The sequence below is a fragment of the Lupinus angustifolius genome, chromosome LG02, assembly GCF_001865875.1.
Source record: "Lupinus angustifolius cultivar Tanjil chromosome LG02, LupAngTanjil_v1.0, whole genome shotgun sequence".
NCBI classification, from domain to species: Eukaryota; Viridiplantae; Streptophyta; class Magnoliopsida; order Fabales; family Fabaceae; genus Lupinus; species Lupinus angustifolius.
Window position 1 is genome coordinate 19,416,379 of NC_032010.1, and position 22,649 is coordinate 19,439,027.

At 34.5% G+C, this 22,649-nt stretch overlaps 2 protein-coding genes across 2 annotated transcripts; both read left to right on the forward strand.

The window, feature by feature from the left end:
• Positions 807 to 3,352, forward strand: LOC109337931 (uncharacterized protein At4g08330, chloroplastic-like). Its single transcript, XM_019575021.1, has 2 exons — positions 807 to 1,106; positions 2,783 to 3,352. The coding sequence occupies exons 1-2, from the start codon at positions 1,027 to 1,029 to the stop codon at positions 3,135 to 3,137; spliced, it is 435 nt and encodes a 144-aa protein (XP_019430566.1). The 5' UTR covers positions 807 to 1,026; the 3' UTR covers positions 3,138 to 3,352.
• LOC109327964 (probable CCR4-associated factor 1 homolog 9) lies at positions 11,886 to 12,728 on the forward strand. The gene has a single exon (XM_019561162.1). It carries the CDS (start codon positions 11,886 to 11,888, stop codon positions 12,726 to 12,728), a length of 843 nt encoding a protein of 280 aa, XP_019416707.1.

Here is a 22,649-nt window from a genome sequence, read left to right on the forward strand (position 1 = left end):
CCCTATTTTATCTTTTATAACTTTTATTTCATGTTTATCTATACCAATAATAATAAACATAAAATAATTATATGTTTCCATATTTATATCTTCTAATTTCATGTTTATATAAATTTCTATAATCTATATCTATATTATATTATACTATTAATAAAACTAAAACAAATAATAACTATCACCACGACATAATATTATATTCCAAATTTATCATTTCTAACATCTCTCATTAATAACTAATATAATGTACACATATTACTTGAATTGATTTCATTTTTATATCAATATATATTAATCTTCCATACACTCTCTTATTTATATTTTCACTCTCTATTGAGTTCATATATTATATTTTTATATTTAAATTATTTTTTCTTAAATAATACAACATGAAGATAATACATTATATATTAGAAAAAAATATACACGCTAATATATAATAAATGTAATTACCATACTTGAACCACTTAAATTCATCATAAATAATAGAATATCAATCCCAAAATAATAATAAAAGTTATAATCTATATAAAATATTCAATTTATAACTAAATTTGCAAGAGAAAAAGATGTATACACTGTTACTTGTTACCGACAATGTATAAGTTTTATACACTGTCATTGTATCATTACCATTAATATTTTATTATTGTTGACTTTTCAGAAAATGTAATCTAAATGAACAGTGGATGATGCAATACATTTACATAAATTTTACACGGTTTTATGTATATGTATTTCACACTAAATTTGTAAATATACTTTATCCCTAAAATAAATATCATGATTCCCGACCATAAAATTTTACTCCGGCTACACGGTTTTTATCCATTTCTCCTTTTACAGATATCTACAGACACATAAAAACGGTGTCGTTTCCATTGCGTTACATTCTGTAAAAATTAACGCTGCCGCTTGGTGCAATTAATTTCATCTTCTCTCACCTGCGTCGCTCCCACGGTGGCTCTTCCGCATTCCTCCACCACACTCACCGCCACCACCACCGTCTCCGTTAAGCTGCAATAAGAAATGGATAATTCATTGTATCATAGAGACGCTCAATTGACCACAACGTACTCTTGTACCTCTCAGAGAGACGTCCGTTACAGGTTCTCGCTCTCTCTCTCTCTCTCTCTCTTATAATGCTCTGCTTATTGCTTTGGATTAATCATTTTTTTGCATAAAAAATTAGTGAATTCCTTTTGAGAAAAGTGACAATCAAATTGAATTGAACCGTTTGATTTTAACGGTTTTTTTCATTCTTCAGAGTTCCAGAAGATGAATTTGTGGTTACAAGGTTTTGGAAATTGATGATAAGGTCTTACTATCTTAGTATTAAAATTATTTGTCAATTCTTAACACTATGTTAGGTTAGTGGTGATTGGAAGGTGACTGACATATCTATTGTAGTTGGTACTAATTAGCAAAGTAATCATAATCTGCATTGTTGAAAGGGCATTTATTAGTTGTTATTGCTTTAAGAGGAATTCTAGATCGGTAACTCGTGACTATGACATTAGGTTGGTACTGTCAGTCACTTTTGTCCATAGTTACATGATACGTGGTATGGTTATAGGTATGTGATGTGGTTCGTCACTTTTTACATTAATTTTAGAAGACATTCTTTATGTCGAACCTAAAATATTTGAAAACATGGTTGAGTTGTCAAAGTATTTGAAAACATGATGTTGATTCTAAAATGAATAAAAGCTGCTTTTCCATTGATTCAAACCATGTTTTGTAAACTATAATCCAGACATGCTATGCATGACATAGATTGTTTTCCCTTCTATGGGAAAGTAGTAGTATCTAATTTTCATTCTTATTACGTAGCATTTCTTTTCTTTCCTGAAAACTGCATTCATTGCTTAGAAATCCAGTGGCTACGGTGGTTCTCCTTGAATAGTATGCATGTCATATTACACTTAAGAGCCTTGTTAGACTTGTTTCTCCTTCGTGTTTCCTAGTAATTGTTACTATCAGGAGACGTTTGTAAGCTGTGTGAAAACTGGAATAGTCTCTAAGATAACCTTTTCCTTGAGCTATTTAGTACAGCGGTTAGAGTAATATGTCGAAGGTTTAAGATGGTTCTAATTACATTGATGTTCCTGTTTCCATGGAAAAGGAATGAGTTGTTCACTATCAACACCATAGCATTTGAGAAGTCCTAGCTTCTTTTAGGTTATGTAGGTGAGGAATTTACTCTTCCAGAAATAGGAGATGTGAAGTTTGAATGATGACCAATGATTGTAATGAAACTTGCATAGAACATCTGCTCATAAAAAATGATAGGAACAAGAACATTATTTGAATTATGATGAATTTCCCATGAATGGTATGCTCATTGCTCAAGCTTATTTGGGTCATGTAAAGCCAAACATTGAACAATGAAACACCTTAAATAGGCAAGGGGCTAGTTAGTTCCTTTTCTAAGCTTTCTAGCAATTTCTTATACTCATTTTCCACGACTTGATGAGTGAGTGTTTGATGATTTGGATGGCAAAATAAGTGCTGTAATTAGCCTCATGAGCTTAAAAATGGAATACAGTTTCTACTCCATTTCCCTTTCATCAAAAAGCTATAGCTTTATCAGATGAGCAGCAAAGTCTTTTTGATATGGCTATGACTTTGATAGCCATGTCTTCTTCCAAACAAGTTCACTGTTTTTGTCATAGTTATTGTTTCTATCAATACATTGAAAACTATATTCATTATAATCGTCATGCATATGATGAATCTTTTTTGCGTTGCAATTAACTATACATTTTCTTTATACTTTTGGCAGCTGTGGCACTTGTGGTTATGAGCTAAACCTATCCTCCTCAAACCGGAACACCTCGTCAATTGGGTCTAAATACAGTAAGTTTATAAAGCGAGGTATTATGTCATTCTTCAATATTGATGACAGCAGATTTACCCAGGTTGATGAAATTCAGTGTCTTCCCTATTTTACGAGGCACTCATGGGGTTTCTTTCGTCGAAGAACTAAGCTTCTTTGTCGCAAGTGTGGCAACCATATTGGAAATTCGCACAATGGTTTCACTTCATCTTCTGGAGATTCCTCTCCTATGACCAACTCGTCCAATGAAACTAAATATGACATTCGCATTCGTGCCTTACAGCCTTCGTCTTTTGAATAATCTAGGACTCCTTGCTTGCTGCAAATGCCTGGTAAAAATTTTAGTCTGTTCCTTCCTGCATAGTAATCACCAGCCAAAAGGAGGTCAGAAGAAGTTCATGAATATTGTGCATGGTTTTCATGTTTTCACACTATAAAATGTGATCAATAGTGTCCGCATGCAAGATTTGTAAGAATGAAAGTTAAAAATTAGTACAGGTGTGGGATATTGTAAAATAAAATTATGTGATCATATTAGATTACAACAACAATCAAGTTTTTATCCCACTTGGTGGAGTCAGCTACATGAATCGAATAATGTCATAATGTTCTATCATAAATCACGATCCTTAACAAAATATTGACCTCTAAGTTTTTTTTCCTATTGGGCTAGCTTCTATGGGAATTGGACTAGCTTTCATTAATGGGAAGAAAAAACAGAAACTAAGAGGAGGGAATGGTTGATTTCTGTGGTAGGTACCATTACTGAGGATGTTATTTAACATCAAAATTGCATCTTCTGTACAAATATAGATCTTTCTTTCCTCTGGGAACCATTACATTTCCCTATTTGAAGTTTTATCCTCCACCAAGTAACCAAACATAAAACTTCGGTTATCCTTCATGGGTATGAAGCTGTTTTATCTATCCACAACGCTCATATTTGAGTATAAGCAAATGTCATCTATGTTCACCTTTCTCACTAATAATTAACGAATTTGCATGTCCTGTCCGAAACTGTGTCAAGCTATAAGGTGTATTATAGTATGAAGTAGTGTTGCCCAATAGTAGCCATGGCGGATGGCGGTTACGTTTTTTGGCTACCGCCATTAGCCATTTGGGAAATCCCGCCATATGGCCGTGTCTGCTTTTTGCTCGAAAAAGTCGCCATTGTGGTATGGTGGTGGCAGGGACATGGCAGTATTTTGGCTTGCTGGTCAAATTTTTTTTAAAAATTTGGACTGGGATGGGTTTTTTGGGCCCTTTCATGGGTTAAGAATTATGTTGCCTCAACTGTCGCCGCCACAATTATGTTTCTTAACTCTTTTTCATTGCGTTTTTCCTTTCTCTATCTTTTTTTTTCTCTCTTGTTTCTTATTTTCTCATTTCTTTATCTCTTTTTCATTCCATTTTTTAATTTCGTTTTTTATCTACTTTCAAAATATATACTTTTCCGGTTTAATTTTTTTTGTCCAGATTACATTTTTCCCACTTTTTTTTCAGTTTATTTTTTTTAGTTTACTTCTTTTTTATATAGCTCTTTTTTTCACTTTACTTTATATACAAATTTAAAATCATCATTTGACAGTAGCACAGTGTATTCCAAAAATAGGATAACACACAATGTAAATGTTTTACATTTTATATTTGTGTTTTGCTTTGATTTTTAGTTGTGCTTTTTGCAAGACTTGTTAGTATTGTTTATTTTACTTTTTACCAATTGTATGATGTTATGAGACATTGATACTTAATGATTTTTATTAAGTTTTATGTTATTGTTTGATTTTTATGTTATTATATTATTATTTTCTTTTTCCTATTATGTTATATGTTTTATTTATTTTTTGTCAATCATGTCCGCTATTTGTCCGCAACGTCTTCATGGCTGAATTTTGACATCCGTCATAGGCCTCCATCCGCCATGTGGTGTGAAGAATACAGTCTAATATCACTTCACACTGAGATAGTACTGCAAAACCTCACAGACAATGTTGAAGTTAATCAAGCTACAATGCATTATATAATTAGCTACACTTTTTCTTCCTCATCCATGGAAATCAGAATATTCAGACACCGCAGTTTTCTCTGTTTTGGCTATGACTGGAATCAAGTCTCGGTTGTGATAGCCAACGTGTGGTATTGTTCTATTTTTGATTGTGACTTGTGAACATCAATCGGTCAGATTATGATTGTGAAACTGATTGGAATGGAGGAAAATTCCAATTTGACAACTAACTTCAAAACATGTACAAGACAAGAAAGGGAAATGTCATCTTTCTGGGGGTATTGATTGTTATGGTAGATATAATTAATTTCATTGATATAAAAATACAAGGCGTAGAACGTGTCTCAATTTTATGTGTAAAATAACATTGTTGGTATAAGAATCAGGCACCCATAGAATAGACAAAAATCTTGATTAAAAAATACAGAAAAATTATACTAAGTGACAAGGTATGTATGAAAACGACTATGTTTGTAAAGACAACCCTTGGATGATCTCTAATCCCTGGTCTACAACAACATTGAAACACAAATCCAAATCATCTGAGCCCAATTAGGCAATTGTTAGAATTTGTTGAAAAAATGATGTTTTGAAGTGAAATGAAAAAACTTACTAATCTTATTTTGCTCGGAGGAGAGAAGTTGAAAGACTTTATAAGCCTTAAGTTCCGGAGGAACATTCTTTTTAATAAAATATTTATTTATTTAGTAATTTATTTATTTAATTTTTTGGAGCCTTTTGGGCTTGGATCGTGTTTTGACCAAGTCAACACACACATGCAACAAGGAAAAAGCCGTTAGAGAGCCGTTGGAGGAGATCTCGACTATTATGATAGATTCATTGATAATAGAGTCGTTAGTAATAGAGTTGTTGGTGAAAGAGTTGTTAGAGAGCCGTTGGTGGCCTCAGGCTATAAATGGGGTCTCCTTCCCTCATTATAATTTGCACCAAGTTGAAGGCGTTTGCCTCTCAACTTCTCTTTCTTCCTCTTTATATTTCGCCGATGCATTTCTGGCAACCTTGTCCCTCTTTCTTTCTGTTGCACTTGAGAATTGGCACATGCAGCCAAAGTAGGAATTTCGAGAACTGACACTGGTAGTCAGTATTGTGGAAAAAGAATTGGTACTGGTAGCCATAATGTGGGAATTCGAGAATTAACACTGATAGCCATGTTATGGGTGTATTCGAGAGCGATTCTTACAGTGCAATAAGAAATCGGATAACAAAGAACTGTACTGTTTTATCCTAGGGACAACATGATTGATAGTCTACTTGCACAATTTTACCAGTACCACAAAACGTCTTGAATAGAGCGATCTGGTCGTGACTCAGCCAATAACGATTATTTCGTGCCATTTAGAATTGTTGCGCGCTACACTAACAAAAATTTTAAGACGTTTCTACTGCATTGACATTCGTAGATAATATTAATGGACTGAACAACTATGACCTGAACAAGTCATTTCGGTTTGATGGGACAAATTTCAAACGTTGCAACATAAGATATAATTTTTCCTCACTGTGAGAAAGATTGTCCATGTTCTGAAAACTGACATCCCAGTAGTGTTGGATGAGGCTGAAAAAGAGGAAAGGGATAAACCGACTATTGAAATAGCTCTCTGGAATGAAAGTGATTACTTATGTAAGAACTTCATTCTGAATGAGTTGTCTGATGATCTTTATGATTACTACAACCTATACAAGTCTGCCAAATTAATTTGGTATGCACTTGAAAAGAAATATGATACCGAGGAAGCTGACACTAAAAAATATGTTGTTAGATGCTACCTTAAGTATCAGATGACTGGTGTTAAATTATTAGAGTCTCAGTCCCACAATATAAAAAAAATTGTTCACGAGATCATTTATGAGGGTATGTCCTTAAATGAACAATTCCAAGTGGTTGTCATAATTGACAAACTACCTCCTAGCCAAAATGACTTCAAAAACCTTTTGAGGCATAAAACTAAAGAAATCTCGTTGGAATCTTTGATCACTCATCTTCGTATTGAAGAAGAGGCTCGTAAGCAAGATCAGAGAGAAAATGTATTGATTGTCTCCAACAATAGCACTAAGAAGAAATTCTCAAGTGCAGTTTTAAAGCCTTATAGCAATAATTTCAAGAATAAGAATTGGAACCCTCAAAAGGTCCAATATGCTAAGCCACCTAATAAGAATGACTCTAGAAACTTGTTCACCTGCTTCAAATGTGGGAAACCAGGTCATATGGCACGCAAGTGCAAAAATAAATTAGTGGGTCGTCCTCCACATGCCAACATGGTTGATGAGCCATTTGTGGCTATATTATATGAGGTCACTATGGTTGGAGGAACTAATGGGAGGTGGGTAGATATTGGCGCATCCCACCCTGTCTACTATGGTCGTGCTGTGATCAAAATATACACAAATGTTGATGACAAGAAGGTGTTGTTGGGTGCTCCCACACTACTGTTGTTGTTGGCACTGGTGATATGGAGCTGAAGTTTACAATTGGGAAGACTTTGATTCTCAAAGATGTAATAAACACTCCAGAAATGAGGAAGAATCTAGTTTCTAGCTTTCTTTTTAATAATGTTGGTTTTACCGAGACATAGGAGCAAACTTGTATACTCTTACTAGGAATGAGGTATTTTTTGGGAAAAGGTACACCACACTGATGACATGTTTAAATTAAATGTTAATATTTCTATTAATAAAATTTCAGATTTTTTTTACATGTTGTGTGATTTTAATATTTGACATTCTAGACTTTGTCATATTAATAAATGTGCAATTTCAAATTTGAGTAGCTTAGGTTTAATTCCATAGTTATCTAAAAATGATTATAAAATTTGTGAATCATTCAATCAAGCAAAAATTTCAATAAAAACCTCATAAATCAGTAATGCGAGAATTTGAGCCTTTAGATTTAATACACTCAGATATATGTGAATTAGATGGAACGTTAACTAGAAATGGTAAACGTTATTTTATCACTTTTGTTGATGATTGTTCTGATTTTATTTATGTATATCTTATGAAAAAATAAAAGTGAAGCACTTGACATGTTTAAGTTATATGTAACTGAAATTGAAAATCAACTCAACAAGAAAGTAAAGAAGCTAAGAAGTGATAGAGACACTGAGTATGGTTCTAACATGTTTAATGATTTTTATAAATTAAATGAAATTATTCATGAAACAACTGCACCATATTCACCTGCAATGAATGGTAAAGCCGAAAGAAAGAATAGAACTTTAATTGAATTAGTTGTAGCTATTATGTTAAGTTCTTGTGCAACATCCTCTTGGCGGGGCAAAAATTTATCAACTGTATGTTATGTGCTAAATAGAGTCTCAAGACTAAAAGCAAAATTTTCCCATATGAATTATTAAGAATAGACAATCAAACTTGTCTTATTTGAGAACTTGGGGTTGTCTGACCTATGTCCAGATACTAGACCTAAGGGAGTTAAATTCGCAAGTAGAGCCTATGAATGTATATTCATTGAGGATGCTAAAACAACAAGGCATACAAGTTTTATGACCTTAACACAAAAATAATCACTGAGTCTAACGATGCAGACTTTAATGTAATGAAATTCCCTATTAAATTGAGGAATAGTCGAGGCACAACAAATAAGTAACATACCCGTGATTAGCAATAATGATAATAACGATAAATTAGAAATAGAACCTAGAAGAAATAAGAGAACAATGACTATTAGAGAGTGGACCTGATTATATGGTCTATACATTGGAAGATGATCTATCAACTCTCCAAGAATATTTGACTGGAGATAAAGCGTATAAGGTGAGGGAGAATATCATTTTGTCTTAGTATTTTATTGATGTTTTCTCTCTCATTCCCTCAAAAGTTGGATTTCTATGTAAGAGTCCTTAATTTTATTCATGACGATATATAAAGTCTTGTATGTTTGATTTGCTTGAAAATTTGTGTTTATAAATTTTGTAGTATTTACCATAATGTGATGTACATGTTTATGGTATTACATCGTCATGAAAAGTTGTTCAATAATTATATTTTTATGCATGTGAGTATTTGTGATAAATTGGCAATTGTTTTATGTACTAAATGGTGTGTGAGTATCATAATTTGGAAATATCTTAATTAATGGTTATAATATTGATTGTTGTATTTATATGAGAAATACATAGTTGATTATTGTATCCATATAGAAAATGCATAAGTTGATTGTTGTGCTGATATGGTAAATATATAAGTTGATTGTTGTATTGATGTGAGAAATACAAAACTTGATTGTTATATTGATATGAAAAATACAAAAGTTTGAAATTTGGATTGAGATTAAATTACTAAGTTAGTGTCTTGAACTCCTCCTGAGGACATGATATTTGGTAAAAATGCATTGGGACTGATATAAATAACTTAAGTGATATTTTTGGAAATATTAGATTTATTGAGATTTTGGGCTTTGACCAATTATATTTTTGTCACCAAGTTAGCGTCTTGAGCAAGTTCATTGGACTTTTGACATGATAAAAATGTATTGAGGTTGAGATGACTAAATCAGATGATACATTGTGAAATAAAAATTGGAAAACCTTGATTCAAAGACTTAATGGGTTAACTTTGATTAGTGTGTGTGCATTGCACTCTTGTAGTTGGAGTTGGAGAAAATGAAAAAGTACGGTGATAGAATATCAATGTGGATTTGGATAGAAGCGACAATGACATTGATTCGTCAAGAAGCATTGAGGGATTACTTAGGGGAGACATTCTAGCGAGGGTCCGGGTTCATTACCTGTATGATCAGGATAGTTCTACATGCAAACTAAGTGGTCTCTAACACCCCATTGTGCATTTCATTATCGGTAGAGAAAATTCCTGAAACAGACTGAACTTATCATGTAAGCACCTCAGATAGAGGTATTGAACAACAATTGATATTGTTAAAGATATATGTACTCACAGTTGCTTTCCCACTAGGATCTTGGCCTTCGGGCATTTTGATAGAGATTGGTTGGTTGAATTGAATATCTTATTGTATAAGACACTAACTTTGTGCATCATTGCATATGTTTGACATTATTTGAGTATAGTTGTTTTATAAGTTGTCTCACTTTAATGTTATTTCTCTATGTAAGTCCATGTTGTATCGCCTTAGTTGGTTCTTACTCTCTTTCTATATTTTGTATATGAACATGTTTGTTGTAGTTGTGGTTTGGATATCCATTGATAGAAATATAGACAAGAAGAACTTAACTAATGTATAGTTAATTATCTTGTTTATGATGAGATTATTAGCTCTGATTTAGGAGTACCCATAATATTTTGAACTAATTTTTGTACAAATTATATTTTACGAAAAATATTTAAGAATGATTTTTTTGCATATATAATATATTTTATAATCATTTGTTAAGATTAAATTAATAATTCTTTAAATCTCCATACTTAAAAAAGGATAACTAATTTAATGGATGAGTTTTAAGATTAGATGTAATATTTTTAATTTACACATTTTGAATTAGGGTAACTAGATTTCGTTAATATTAGGTGGAGATATCATATAATATTTCCACATTTTGAATTTTGCAGTGGAAAGTTTATTAATTTACTCTGTTTTTCTTTACATTATCACCATATTTCAATAATAAATCATAAAGTTTTTAGTTGCAAAAATGGAGTGTTACACGATTGTTAATTTGATAGCCAAATTGACGTCATAGTTCAAAGAATCCATTCAAATATACAATATCACTAAAAGAATGAGCAATTTTTATAGACAAGAGCAATATTTGTATCAACTATTGTAATTGTTGATCAAATAAATGAATATGATATGAGTCTAATTTCAAGTAAAAGTATTTATAATTATTTTCAATTATTTATTAAGTTGACGCAAATATTTTTTTAATTCATATTAATATATGTCTAAACGTAAAACTATAGGTGATGAAATAAAAAACAACAATTGAGATTCTATTGATATATTTGATGCTAATGAGGGTCAAACATTCAACATATTAACTTATAAATTTCTAAATTCACTTATAACTTATTGTCTTTCAAATCATAAAATCAAGTTCTCGTACACTCTAATGTAGTATATATTTAAAGTTTGTGAGTTTGAACAATGAAGAACATTAAATTTGAAGGATATATCAACAATTATGCTTAGACAATCAATATCAAAAAATATAGTGACTCATGCAAATGTACCTGTGTACAACTAGAATATTAGAAATCAATGAGCTAGAAAATGATTATGTATTTCATTGGTTGAAAATGAATTGAACTATATTTAACGAATTGACTACAAAGTTACAATGAATGTCTTGTATAAAATGATGGAAAAAATAACTAACATAACATTCAAAACTAACCAAAATTTATTTTACACATATTTTAAGTACGGAAGTTGAATTATAATTATTGTTTGTTATGCAAAAGGTAAGTATGTATAAACTAATTACTTGTCAAATATAATATTAACCCAAAATACTAAAATATATTTCATTCGTAATTCTAAGATTGGTTAAAAGATTATTGAAATGAAGAAAGCTCCATAATATTTTTACACAAATGTATGAGATGTAGGACCTTGCATTGTGGGTCGTACTTGCAGTGACAACATATATGTATCTTTCATTGAAGTCAGAACAAAAAGAACAAAGCAAAGAATCAAAGATCAAAAACATTGTAACAAAGTGAATGGAAAACATAGATAAAGAGAGAGATTCAATGAAGAAATTTTAACAGATAGAAAAATTCTTGAAACTATAACATATGAAACTAGCAAAGGTATGCTAAGAGAATTAATAAATAAAATAGAAGAATTATTAGAAGAAAATGAATTGAAAGTAATGAGTGATTGCATATAAGATTGGAAAAGATTTAGTTCAGACTTAGAACTTATGAGTGATTGCATATATGATTTGTTAAGATAATTAAATGTAACACAAGAGACACTATATATAATTATCATCTCGTACAAGAAACACAACAAATTCACTTTCTTTCTTTACTTTCCTTCTGGTTCTTCCTCAAAAACTTTATTTTTCTGCGTTCTTGAAGAAGATGCGACTCTTGATGAACCCACCGCGGCAAGGATCTGTAGTGATACGAAGGGTTTGGAGATCAAACGTTGAAGCAGAATTCCATTTGATACGCAATATCATAACCTCGTACCCTGTCATTGCAATGGATACAGAATTTCCTGGGTTAGTGATTCGCTCCGAGTCCAATTTCCGGCACCGGAAACCATCGGAAAACTACGCTCTTTTGAAAGCCAATGTTGATCGCCTCCACCTCATTCAAGTTGGACTCACACTATCCGACAAACATGGCAATCTTCCAAACCTCGGAACCCCTTACTCCTTCATATGGGAGTTTAACTTCTGCGATTTTGATGTCTCGCGTGATCTCCACGCACCTGAATCGATCGCACTTCTCCGCCGCCAAGGCATCGATTTCGAGATGAACAGAAAGTTTGGCATTCATTTGATGCATTTCAGACAGTTGTTGTTGAGGTCCAGAATTCTTGGAAGACGCAACCAAGTTTCCTGGGTCACTTTCCACAGCGCGTATGACTTCGGCTTCCTTGTCAAGATTCTCACGCGCCGCCCGTTGCCGGAGGAGCTTGCTGGTTTTCTGCATACGGTGAGGATATTTTTTGGAGAGATGGTTTTTGATGTGAAGCACGTCATGAAGTTCTGCTCGAATCTTTATGGTGGTTTGGATCGGATTTGCCAAACCTTGAGAGTGGACCGGGTAGCTGGGAATAGCCACCAGGCCGGGTCAGATAGTCTGCTTACTCTCCACGCTTTTCACAAGATCAAACAACTCTATTTTGGTACCAAAAATAGTGATGAACTCATCAATTTTGCTGGTGTCTTGTATGATTTAGAAGAAAATTATTGAGTTTACTCATTGGAAACTTATTCCTAAGTCATAATTGTATATACATTATAGTTTTATCACTTATCAATGTGATTATCTTTTATTAGTTCTATAGATTGAGATTTTCTTCTTCTTTTCATTATATCATTTTTGTTTGCTTTCTTTAATAGGTTTTGTAAGCAAACAAAATAGCTATTGATAGAATTTGTAAAATTAGCCAATGCTAAAAACATAAAGAAACACATATAGATGAGTTCCTAGTTTACATTCTGCTGTAAAATGAAAACCATCAAATTTAAACTTAAAACTTTCTCATCTGCTAATTACAAAATGAGGTACATTTAAAGAAACACATATAGATGAGTTCCTAGTTTACATTATGCTATAAAATGAAAACCATGAAGTTTAAACTTGAAACTTTCTCATATGCTAATTACAAAATGAGGTACATTTGTTAAACTATCACGCAAGAAATCCAAGCCATTCTCCATGCTTCTTGGCCAACCTTATCAGCCATTGCCTCTGTTTTGCATCTGCTCCTATTGATTTGCAGAATTCAGTAATTACCTAACATTCAAAATATGAAATTGTAGTTGTCAGTAATAAAATATGTTGCATGCTTACATCTTCAATGCTTTTATGGACTTAACTCCAGTCTTTTCTTTTTGGTTGGTAGAATGTTCTCTAATCTTTTTATCCCCTCTTCTCTTATCATTAGACAACTCCTTTTACAATATATTAGTGTTTTTCATATGGTCATTTCAATTTTCAACTTTAAAATTAGAGGAGTAATTCATCAGTATCGTTTAAATCACTTTTATACTATATTGTAATAGACTAAAATTAATGAATAGATGTTGACTCATATACTATTTAAAATTATATTTATAATATACCATATTTTGTTTAACTTAATTAGATTTCTCTCTTTTACTGGGGCAGTTAATGTAATGTGTCTATATAAATTAGGAGAATTTTATGTATATGTAAAAAAATGGATGAGTAATTTGTACAGCTTCACAAAAGCGTAAGTATAATTTATTCAAAAATAAATATTTGACACTGTGTTACTCTTCCTGGTATGTGAGACAAATCCCTTGCACTACTACTACAGTATTATTTTTCTGCATGTGTCCACTATGATAGATTGTACAATAGGAGAAAAATAATTTAATGGCATTTCCAAAAGAAAAATAATAATTAAAACTAATAACAATTTTAACATCTTATTAATCTTTTTTGAAAAGGGAAATGTTTCTGGTGGGTAAATTCTTCTACACCGCACACCAAATCTAATAAACTGGCACATCCATTTATGGAGCACATTTGATGTTCACTTATGCTATTTCATGTGTCATAAGTTTGTGATTGGTAAAAATACTTAATAATTAAATTTTAATTTAAATATATTTTTTCGACAAATCACATGTCTATAACAAATAAAATGACACAAACTATGAAACAACAGTGTACTCATCCATTTACTGTCACCACGTCTAAACAAGTTGTTTACATTTGTTTCCCTAAATCACATGTATCTTCTATCAATGAGATGTGGTACAATTTTCCTTGGTGTTTCAAATTGCAGAACACATCACATGATGCAGTCATAATACTCTAGTAGGTGACTCCACAACTGTATCACACTGTAATTATGGTGTGACGTCAAATTACAATGATGTGATCGCAATAGGCTGCAATACAACCACATCATATCGCAACATAACTACATGAGACGATATCAATTTTTTTAGTCACAAAATAATTCACACCACAATAGACGTAATCCACATCGCAACAACTATAATAACCACAAACGCAATCGTGACCACAATCATAATTTTAAAGTCTTCTTATCAAAGATAGATACATTGTTAGAGATTCAAACTTGAGATGTTTGGTTAAGTTAGAATCATTTCCCGCCAAATGATCTATGTGCTTGGTGGGGTTTCCATTTTATAGTCCACACTTCATTTCCATTAAGTCTTACTATTTTTTGAGCAATGTTTCCTAACCGACAATAAAAAAGGAATCCATTTCAAGATTTAGAAATCATCTAAGTAATTTTTTTGACTTTTGACTCTTACCAACTAATTTTTTTTCTCGTACACAGTGTACTAATCAAACTCATACATAAAGAAGTCAATCATCTCCTACAATATCATTGGAATCTCACTTTTTTATGCTAAACATTATTTATTTAAATAGTGATATAGTTAGTTTTGGCTACTATATATGATTACTCACAGGTTTGAGATAGTAACAAGTAAGTAACCAATTTACTCACATTTGCACCCTGGAACAAGATTTTCTCCATTAGTAGAGATAAAAGTTCTTTTTTTCACCCACTTTTAAATGTAAACATGTAATTTCATTATAGATAAAAAAACACAAATAACATCATATATTTTCTTTGGTTTTTTAGACTACTTCCCTCTTCATTACAAGTCTTACTCTTTTCACTCAGCCCTACTCCCATCATCATTCCCTTCTCCCACCATCGTCTTCCACATACATTACTTAATTAAGAGTTAAGTCAAAATCAACATTGATATCTTTATATGAAATCCGCCACCGTTGCCTCATCTTCTTGGTTATGGGTGTCACCGATAAAGAGACTATGTGATTTTAGTACCCTCAAACCCAAGTCTTACTTGCATGGTTCTTCGTCCTCTTCACCGTCATTGGCAGCCATATGTAACAATAACTGGTGGTCGTAAGATTTCAAGTTCAAGATCTATCTAAATTTATACTTTTTGATATGTATTTTCTCAATTTATATTTTATTTATTTCAAATTGAGATTTGCATTATTGGATAAGTATTGTTCTTCTGATGTTGAGGGATTTAGGTTGGACGGACGATCACCGTATAAGATATGTTTGAGATTGCTTGGGGAGGTATCTGAAAAAGTTCTCCGATGCTCTAGCCAGTGTATGAGAGATATATGAGAATCAATAGAAATAAAATGCAATAGTAAATGTGAGAGTTAAGATTAAGAGCATATTTCTTTTGGGGGAATTCCCCTATTTATAGTGAAGAGGTGCATGAAATATTCCCTGGTACATGTAATTGGCTTGGTCAACCATCTGATATTGCCAGACCTGTTTCCGACAAGCTAAGGTGTTTGAAATGAGCTCACCTTGTTTGGTATCTAGCCGAAACCCAACAACTTGGTCTGACCATGACATGTCTTTTAGACCGTTATAGAATAGTTGACCCAAGTCTATTGATATGGTCGAAAGTCGGGCATCCCAATAGACTTGACTAGATAATTGTGGGCCCTGCCTGGTGAATAGGCGGACATCCTAAATGAGTGTGAATGTATCATGAGGGTGAGACAGATCTGTGACATATAGTTGGTAGGGGATGCTTAGGGTTTTGTACCATCTCCATGATGGGGGCATTTGATGATGCATTGTTTGCCCCAAGTCTTTGTGGATGTACATTAATGGGCCGCCTTGATTTCTAGGATATTGTTAGATCATGTTCGAGTGCTTTTTGAACGATCAAGATGTGATCTTGCCCTGCCTCTTAGTGTCTTATTACACGAATCTCTATGTTCACCGTTGGATTGGCACTCACCGTTGAATCTCTATGTTCACCGTGGGAGGGGTTGGACCGTGAGGAAGGCATTCTCATCGTTTTCCTATAAATAGAGGGGTCCCCTATTTCACTTCTACATTTTTCATATTGCCAACTTGTGATATTGGTGTAGAATACTCTCCACATTTCTTGGCTACCTCAAAAACTTATCATCAGGTGCCTTTAGGTAAGCTCCTCCTCATTACCCTCATCTCTTCTTTTCTTTATCACCATGGTAGAAATATGGGTGAGGGGATTCTTCGAGTGGGAGTAGTGTAGAGGTGTTATACGATCCTTCTCCTTTTTTTGTTCTTTCGCCCTCTCGGTGTCGTTGACAAAAAAGATCATTATTTGTCCCTGGACGGGTGAATTGGATCATCTGAAAGTATTCCTAGAGGTCCATAATGTCCTTGGTTAGCTCCAAGCCTGACCGAATAGAGAAATCGAGAAGGATGATCTATGAGCTACCCAATCAAGTGGCTTGGGTCGTGCTCCCCCTATCACTGGTGGATCGTGAGGTGTTTGTGGACAACTTTTCCTTGTTTTCCCAGATGATGGACGAGAGGGTGTGCTACGACCGTGAAATAGAGTGTAGGGACTCACATTTGTTTTGCATGTACGAAGTCCATTCCTGGAAGCTCAGGCTTCGTCAAACTTTGGATAGGTGGTGTGCCTTAGTCCTTGGTCATCTTCAGTGGCCCTTTCTCAACTTCATCCCAATGCCTAGGGCTTCATCTGAGCCTTTTCCATTTTCTGCCAAGAGCTAAACGACAAATAAGGGTGTGTAGCAAACAAGTATAAAAGTAAGTGGTTGTCGTATCCACAAGGACTTGCTAACTTAACTTTTCAAAATCTTTTGACTGATGATTTGCGGCAAGAGACCATAAATGATGAAATTAATTATCTAGAGTCTAACAAGACCTGGCATTTAGCTAATTTGCCTCCTGGGTGCAAACCTATTGGTTGTAAGTGGATATTGAAAAAGAAACTGAAACCTAATGGCACAATAGGTAAATACAAGGCTCGCCTTATAGCTAAGGGTCTCAGGCAAATGGAGAATGTAGATTTATTCGACACCTTTTCACCTATTACTAGAATAACATCCATTAGAGTACTAATTTCGCTCGCTGCGATACATAATTTACTAGTATATCAAATGAATAGTAAGACTGCTTTCTTAAATGGTGATTAGGAAGAAGAAATCTATATGAAACAACCTGAAGGTTTTGTAATACATGGGCCAAAAAATAAGGTTTGTAAGTTAGATAAGTCGTTGTATGGTCTTAAGGAAGCACCTAAGCAGTGGCATGAAAAATTTAATGACTTAATGATCTTGAATGAGTTTAAGGTGAATGAAAGAGACAAATGCATTTATTACAAATCAGAAAATGACATTTGCACTATCATATGTCGCTATGTAGACGACCTATTCATATTTGGTTCCAACATTCATGTTGTGAATAATATGAAATCATTGTTGTGTAACAATTTTGATATGAAAGACCTTAGAGAGACAAGTATAATCCTTGGTATAAAAATTACTAGGTCAAAAGAAGGAATTTCTTTGGATCAATTTCACTATGTTGAAAAGATCTTAAAGAAATATAAATACTTTGACTGCAAACCTACTAGCACACCATATGATCCAAGTATAAAAAATTTTAAGAACACTGGTGAAGGTGTAAGGCAAGTTGAGTGTGCTAGTATCATTGGTAGTCTTCGGTATGTAACTGACTACACTAGACCCAATATTGCCTATATTGTAGGATTATTATGCCTGTTTAACAGTAGACCTATTATGGAGCATTAAAATTCTATAGAAAGGGTAATGAGATACCTTAAGAAAACAATGAACCTTGGATTATATTACCAAAGGTTTCCAGTTGTCCTAGAAGGATTCAATGATGTTGATTGGAACACTCTTTTAGATAATTCCAAAACAACCAGTGGCTATATATTTAACATAGCTGGTGGGGCTGTTTCTTAGAAGTCAAAGAAACATACTATTTTGGCTCAATCCACGGAAGTTGAGATGATATCACTATTTTGGCTCAATCTTGAGATGCTTGCTTGCAGAGATTCCCCTATGGGAAAAACCGATTTCAGCTGTGTTGATCCATTGTGATAATATCACGACTATTGCAAAAATTGAGAACCGCTTTTATAACCGTAAGAAACAAAAACTTCGTCGTAAGCATATCACTATTAGAGAATTATTCTCCAGAGGAGCTGTTAGAGTGAATCATGTACATACTGAGAATAACTTAGCAGATCCTTTGACGAAAGGACTAGCAAGAGAGAAAGTCCATAATACTTCTCATAGTTTTGGACTATTGCCCTAGAACGAGGATCACTCATGATGGTAACCCAACCTAACTGACTAGATATCCCAAGAAATAGGGTCAATGAGTTATAACAAGTCGTGAAGTAATATGAGAATAAACATGCTATAAAATTATGAGAATCATGATTCCTAGAGCATATGTAAGGATAAGTTAAACTCTTAATGAGATCTATACTCTAATTGGAATGGAGTACTTAGGCTACAAGAGTACTCTTGATAGACTCACCTATGTGAATGTGGAAGTGGGGGCCGCTTCCTATGAAATTTTGGGGCATAAATTTGTAGAGTGTTCACTATACTGTGATAGACATGCATGACCTTTAACGCACGGTCTTTACAGAATACACATTTGAAAAAGTTGTGTGTGGTTTGATGCTAAATATAGAGTTTAAGACTATGAGTCACTCTAGTAAAATCTGGATCTTATTCACTATGCAAAGATTCAAGTCGCATGACACCTTTATTTATGCACAATCTTATTGAGACCACATAAATTCCCGGAAATCGTTTTTTAATTTCAAGTGGGGGATTGTTGGAATTTGTTGAAAAAAATGATGTTTTGAAGTGAAATGAAAAAACTTACTAGTCTCACTTTGCTTGGAGGAAGGAAGTTGAAAGGCTTTATAATCCTTAAGTTGTGGCCCAACATTCTTTTTAATAAAATATCTATTTATTTATTTAATTTTTTGGGGACTTATGGGCTTGGACCGTGTGTTGACCAAGTAAACACAGACATGCAACAAGGAAATAGCCGTTAGAGGAGATCTCGACCATTATGATAGAGTCATTGGTAATAGAGCCATTGGTGGCCACAGTCTATAAATAGGCAGAGCTACAATCAATGACCAGAAACTTTGTCTGTATTCTCTTGGTTAAGGGTTGCTCCCCTATAGTAAGCCAAATGTAAACATAGCCACGAGGGGTGATCCTTTGCCTAGTGAATTCAAATAGTTGCTCATCATAAGGCAATAGGTCTCTGTCTTTTAAATCCATTTTGATCAATAGGTCTTGGAACATAATATCTGCGGAGCTGTCCTGATCGACGAATAGCCTCCCAACGTTTTTATTATTCATTTTGGCGGTGATGACGAAGAGATTATCATGACCATAAACGACACCTTCATAATCACGGTCATCGAATGAGATTAGGGGTGCCACCCAATTCTGCATGAACTCCCGAACATACCTTTTCTAGGTCGCCCTAGAGGTGCCCTATACGGAAAATCCACCTGATATTGTGTTAATGTCCACTGGACTATGCTGCCGCCTGTTACTAGGGCGGTATTGGTCTCCTCGGTCCCTGTTTGGAGGACGTTCCTGTTGAGTTTTTGGGGGAAAGTCTCCTAGAAGGACTAGATCATCGTGGAGCTGGGGAGTGCCCTTGCTTGGCTCAAGAAACGAAGTGTTGTAGATGGTTGGCTTGAATCAGGTCTTCAATGGTGTCCCGTAGTTGGGTACACTCTTCTGGGACATGCCTAAAAAAGGTGTGGAAATCACAATACTTGGAGTGGTCCTAGGTCCCCAACTTTCTCCCTAGGTTGGGCTTGGGGAGTTGGACTAGGTGAGTGACCATAACTTATTGCAGAATCTTGGTGCGACTAGCATTGAGGTGAGTGTAGGAAGTGTATTTTGGTGTTTTGGGGTGGTCGGAGTGGGTTATCTCAAGGGTGGTCATGTGTTTTTGGTTGTTTGGCTTCCCGTGAGGGGAGTTGGTATTCTCTATACTCAGATGATTGGCGTGTGGGATGGATTTCTTGTAGATTAATATATTGTTGGGCCTTGGACCAAAGATCTTCCATGGTGAGGTCTGAGTACTTGGCCAGTTCCTGCCTGAAGAGGTCGTCCTATAGTCTTGTCACTAGGATATACACTGCCACTTCTGGGGTCAGGGTGCATACTTTCATGGCCTCCATGTTGAACATGTCTAAATAAGCCCAAAGAGGCTCATGCAATTCCTGCCATAGGCTAGACAGGGCATATGAAGATCAGGGTTGTTCTTTGCTTGCTGTGAACCGGATGTTGAACCTGTTAGCAAGAGTTGTCCACCGATCAATATTGTTTGGTGCCAGCCATGTAAACCACTATAGGGCATCGCGTTTCAGAGTAAGAGGAAAGACTCGACACATGATAGGGTCGATCACCCCATGGAAAAGCATAGAAGCCTCAAATGCGTCTAGGTGGTCTTGTGGGTGATCGAGGTCGTACCCGATACAAATAATATAAAAATTAAAAACTGCAGTGTTAGGAAGTGACTCCTAGGTCGTTTTCCAAGGATTATATTTCAAGCAAATCTTCAAACACCTTATACTCACACACACACACAAGGGGATTTTTGTTGTTGGATAGTATGAACATAAATCAAATTCAGAAACAGTAGTTAAGCAATGTAATAAAATAGCTAATTCCCTTTGGTTCGTTTGTTCACAACTCAATCCTCAGTTTCAAAAGATTATTTTTAGATTCCAACCATTAACTTCCGAATTTGTTGAGAATCAATTAACTAAGCGATAATCAATTCAAAGTTCCAAAAACCTAAGCCTCTAACTAAGCGAAATCAGCATAAGCATGAAACGATTAACAAATTCACACGAACTAAGCACTCATGCACTAGAGAGTAAACCAACTAAGCGAAGATAAACTCATAAACCCGTTTCTAACATAGAAGAAATCAAAAATAAAGAAACCGAAAATGCATTAATAACAAAACTTCAAGAGTTGTGATACATTACCAAAGGAATTTAGTTTACAAGTTCAGCCTTCCATTGAGTGGAAGAAAGAAACCGAAAACGAAGAAGATGAATGAAAACCAAAAATGAAGAAGATGTGAAACCCTAGTAGAGCAAAAGAGGAGAAAATGTAATTCTAAAATGAGTGAATGTAGAGAGTGAGAGTGAAATTCGGGTTTCCTCTTCTACAAAGAGTAAAACCGAAAATGGGCCCTAAACAATGGGCCCAAAACTAAAACCGAATTTACAAATAAAAATACAATCTTCACTTCAACACATATCTTCCACTTCTGTAATGCCCAAAATGCCATTGGTGCCAAATTGATAAGTGCCAAACATACCTAAATCTAAATTTCATACACTTTTATGGCACTTATCTTAAGCATAATTGAGAAAAACCAACTTAAAACAATATTTTTTGTATAAAATATCACAATCTTGTATATTTGTGTGCGTATTTCTTTTTTATGTATTTTATAGGATTTAGAAAGAAGAAAAGAAGAGAAAAAAGACTCATGGTCAAAAAGAAAAAGAAGTCAAAAACCAAGATGCTCAACCAGGCAGCTAAGCGTGGACCAAGCCACGCTAAGCCGACCTGGACACTGGCCTAACCTGGACACCAGCCTGACCTGGACCAAGCTACTCAAGCAAGCAGCTGAGCGGACATGCTTGACCGCTCAGCCTTGCACCAGACTAGTCCTGGCACGGTCAGAACTCAGCTTGACACGGTCCGACACAAGCTTGGCACATGCCTAAGCTTCTGAATAAGCAGCTTAGCGGAGAACCAGACTCTTGACCAGATCAGCAAGCACCAGGCCACGTCCCAATCAGCACGGTAAAAGCTGCTGAACAAGCAGCTTAGCGGTGCAATAGGTGTGCTAAGTGGTATGCACCCAGACTTGACTTAACCATCAAGCAAACCATGAAGTCATCAATGACCTCACCTCAAGTAGCCCACCATATGCTTTTCAGAGTAGCTCACAATAGCTGGTTTCATAGCTCACAACTAGCTTTGATGAGTCAAGCATAAGGAGGTGACAAATCTACTTGATCAAGGGACCAAACTCATGCTGAAGGGTTTGGTCAGCTACTTAGTGGGGCTGACAAGCAGCTCAGCGGCCTAGAAGAATTTCTATAAATAGGGCATTCCATTCGAGCAAAATAAGGGATCAATAACACACAATACATCTTACACATTCTGCCTAGAAATTCTCTGAAAGTTCTCTCTTCTTGTTCTTAGTTCTTAGGAGTTTTATTTCAAGTAAGTTTGTAATTTTAGTTTAGAATT

Excerpts from the sequence above, each read along its gene's own strand:
- LOC109337931 (XM_019575021.1), top strand. The coding sequence starts at position 1,027 with ATGGATAATTCATTGTATCATAGAGACGCTCAATTGACCACAACGTAC. Across the intron at positions 1,107-2,782 it reads CAGAGAGACGTCCGTTACAG|CTGTGGCACTTGTGGTTATG; the intron begins GTTCTCGCTCTC and ends TACTTTTGGCAG.
- LOC109327964 (XM_019561162.1), top strand. The coding sequence starts at position 11,886 with ATGCGACTCTTGATGAACCCACCGCGGCAAGGATCTGTAGTGATACGA.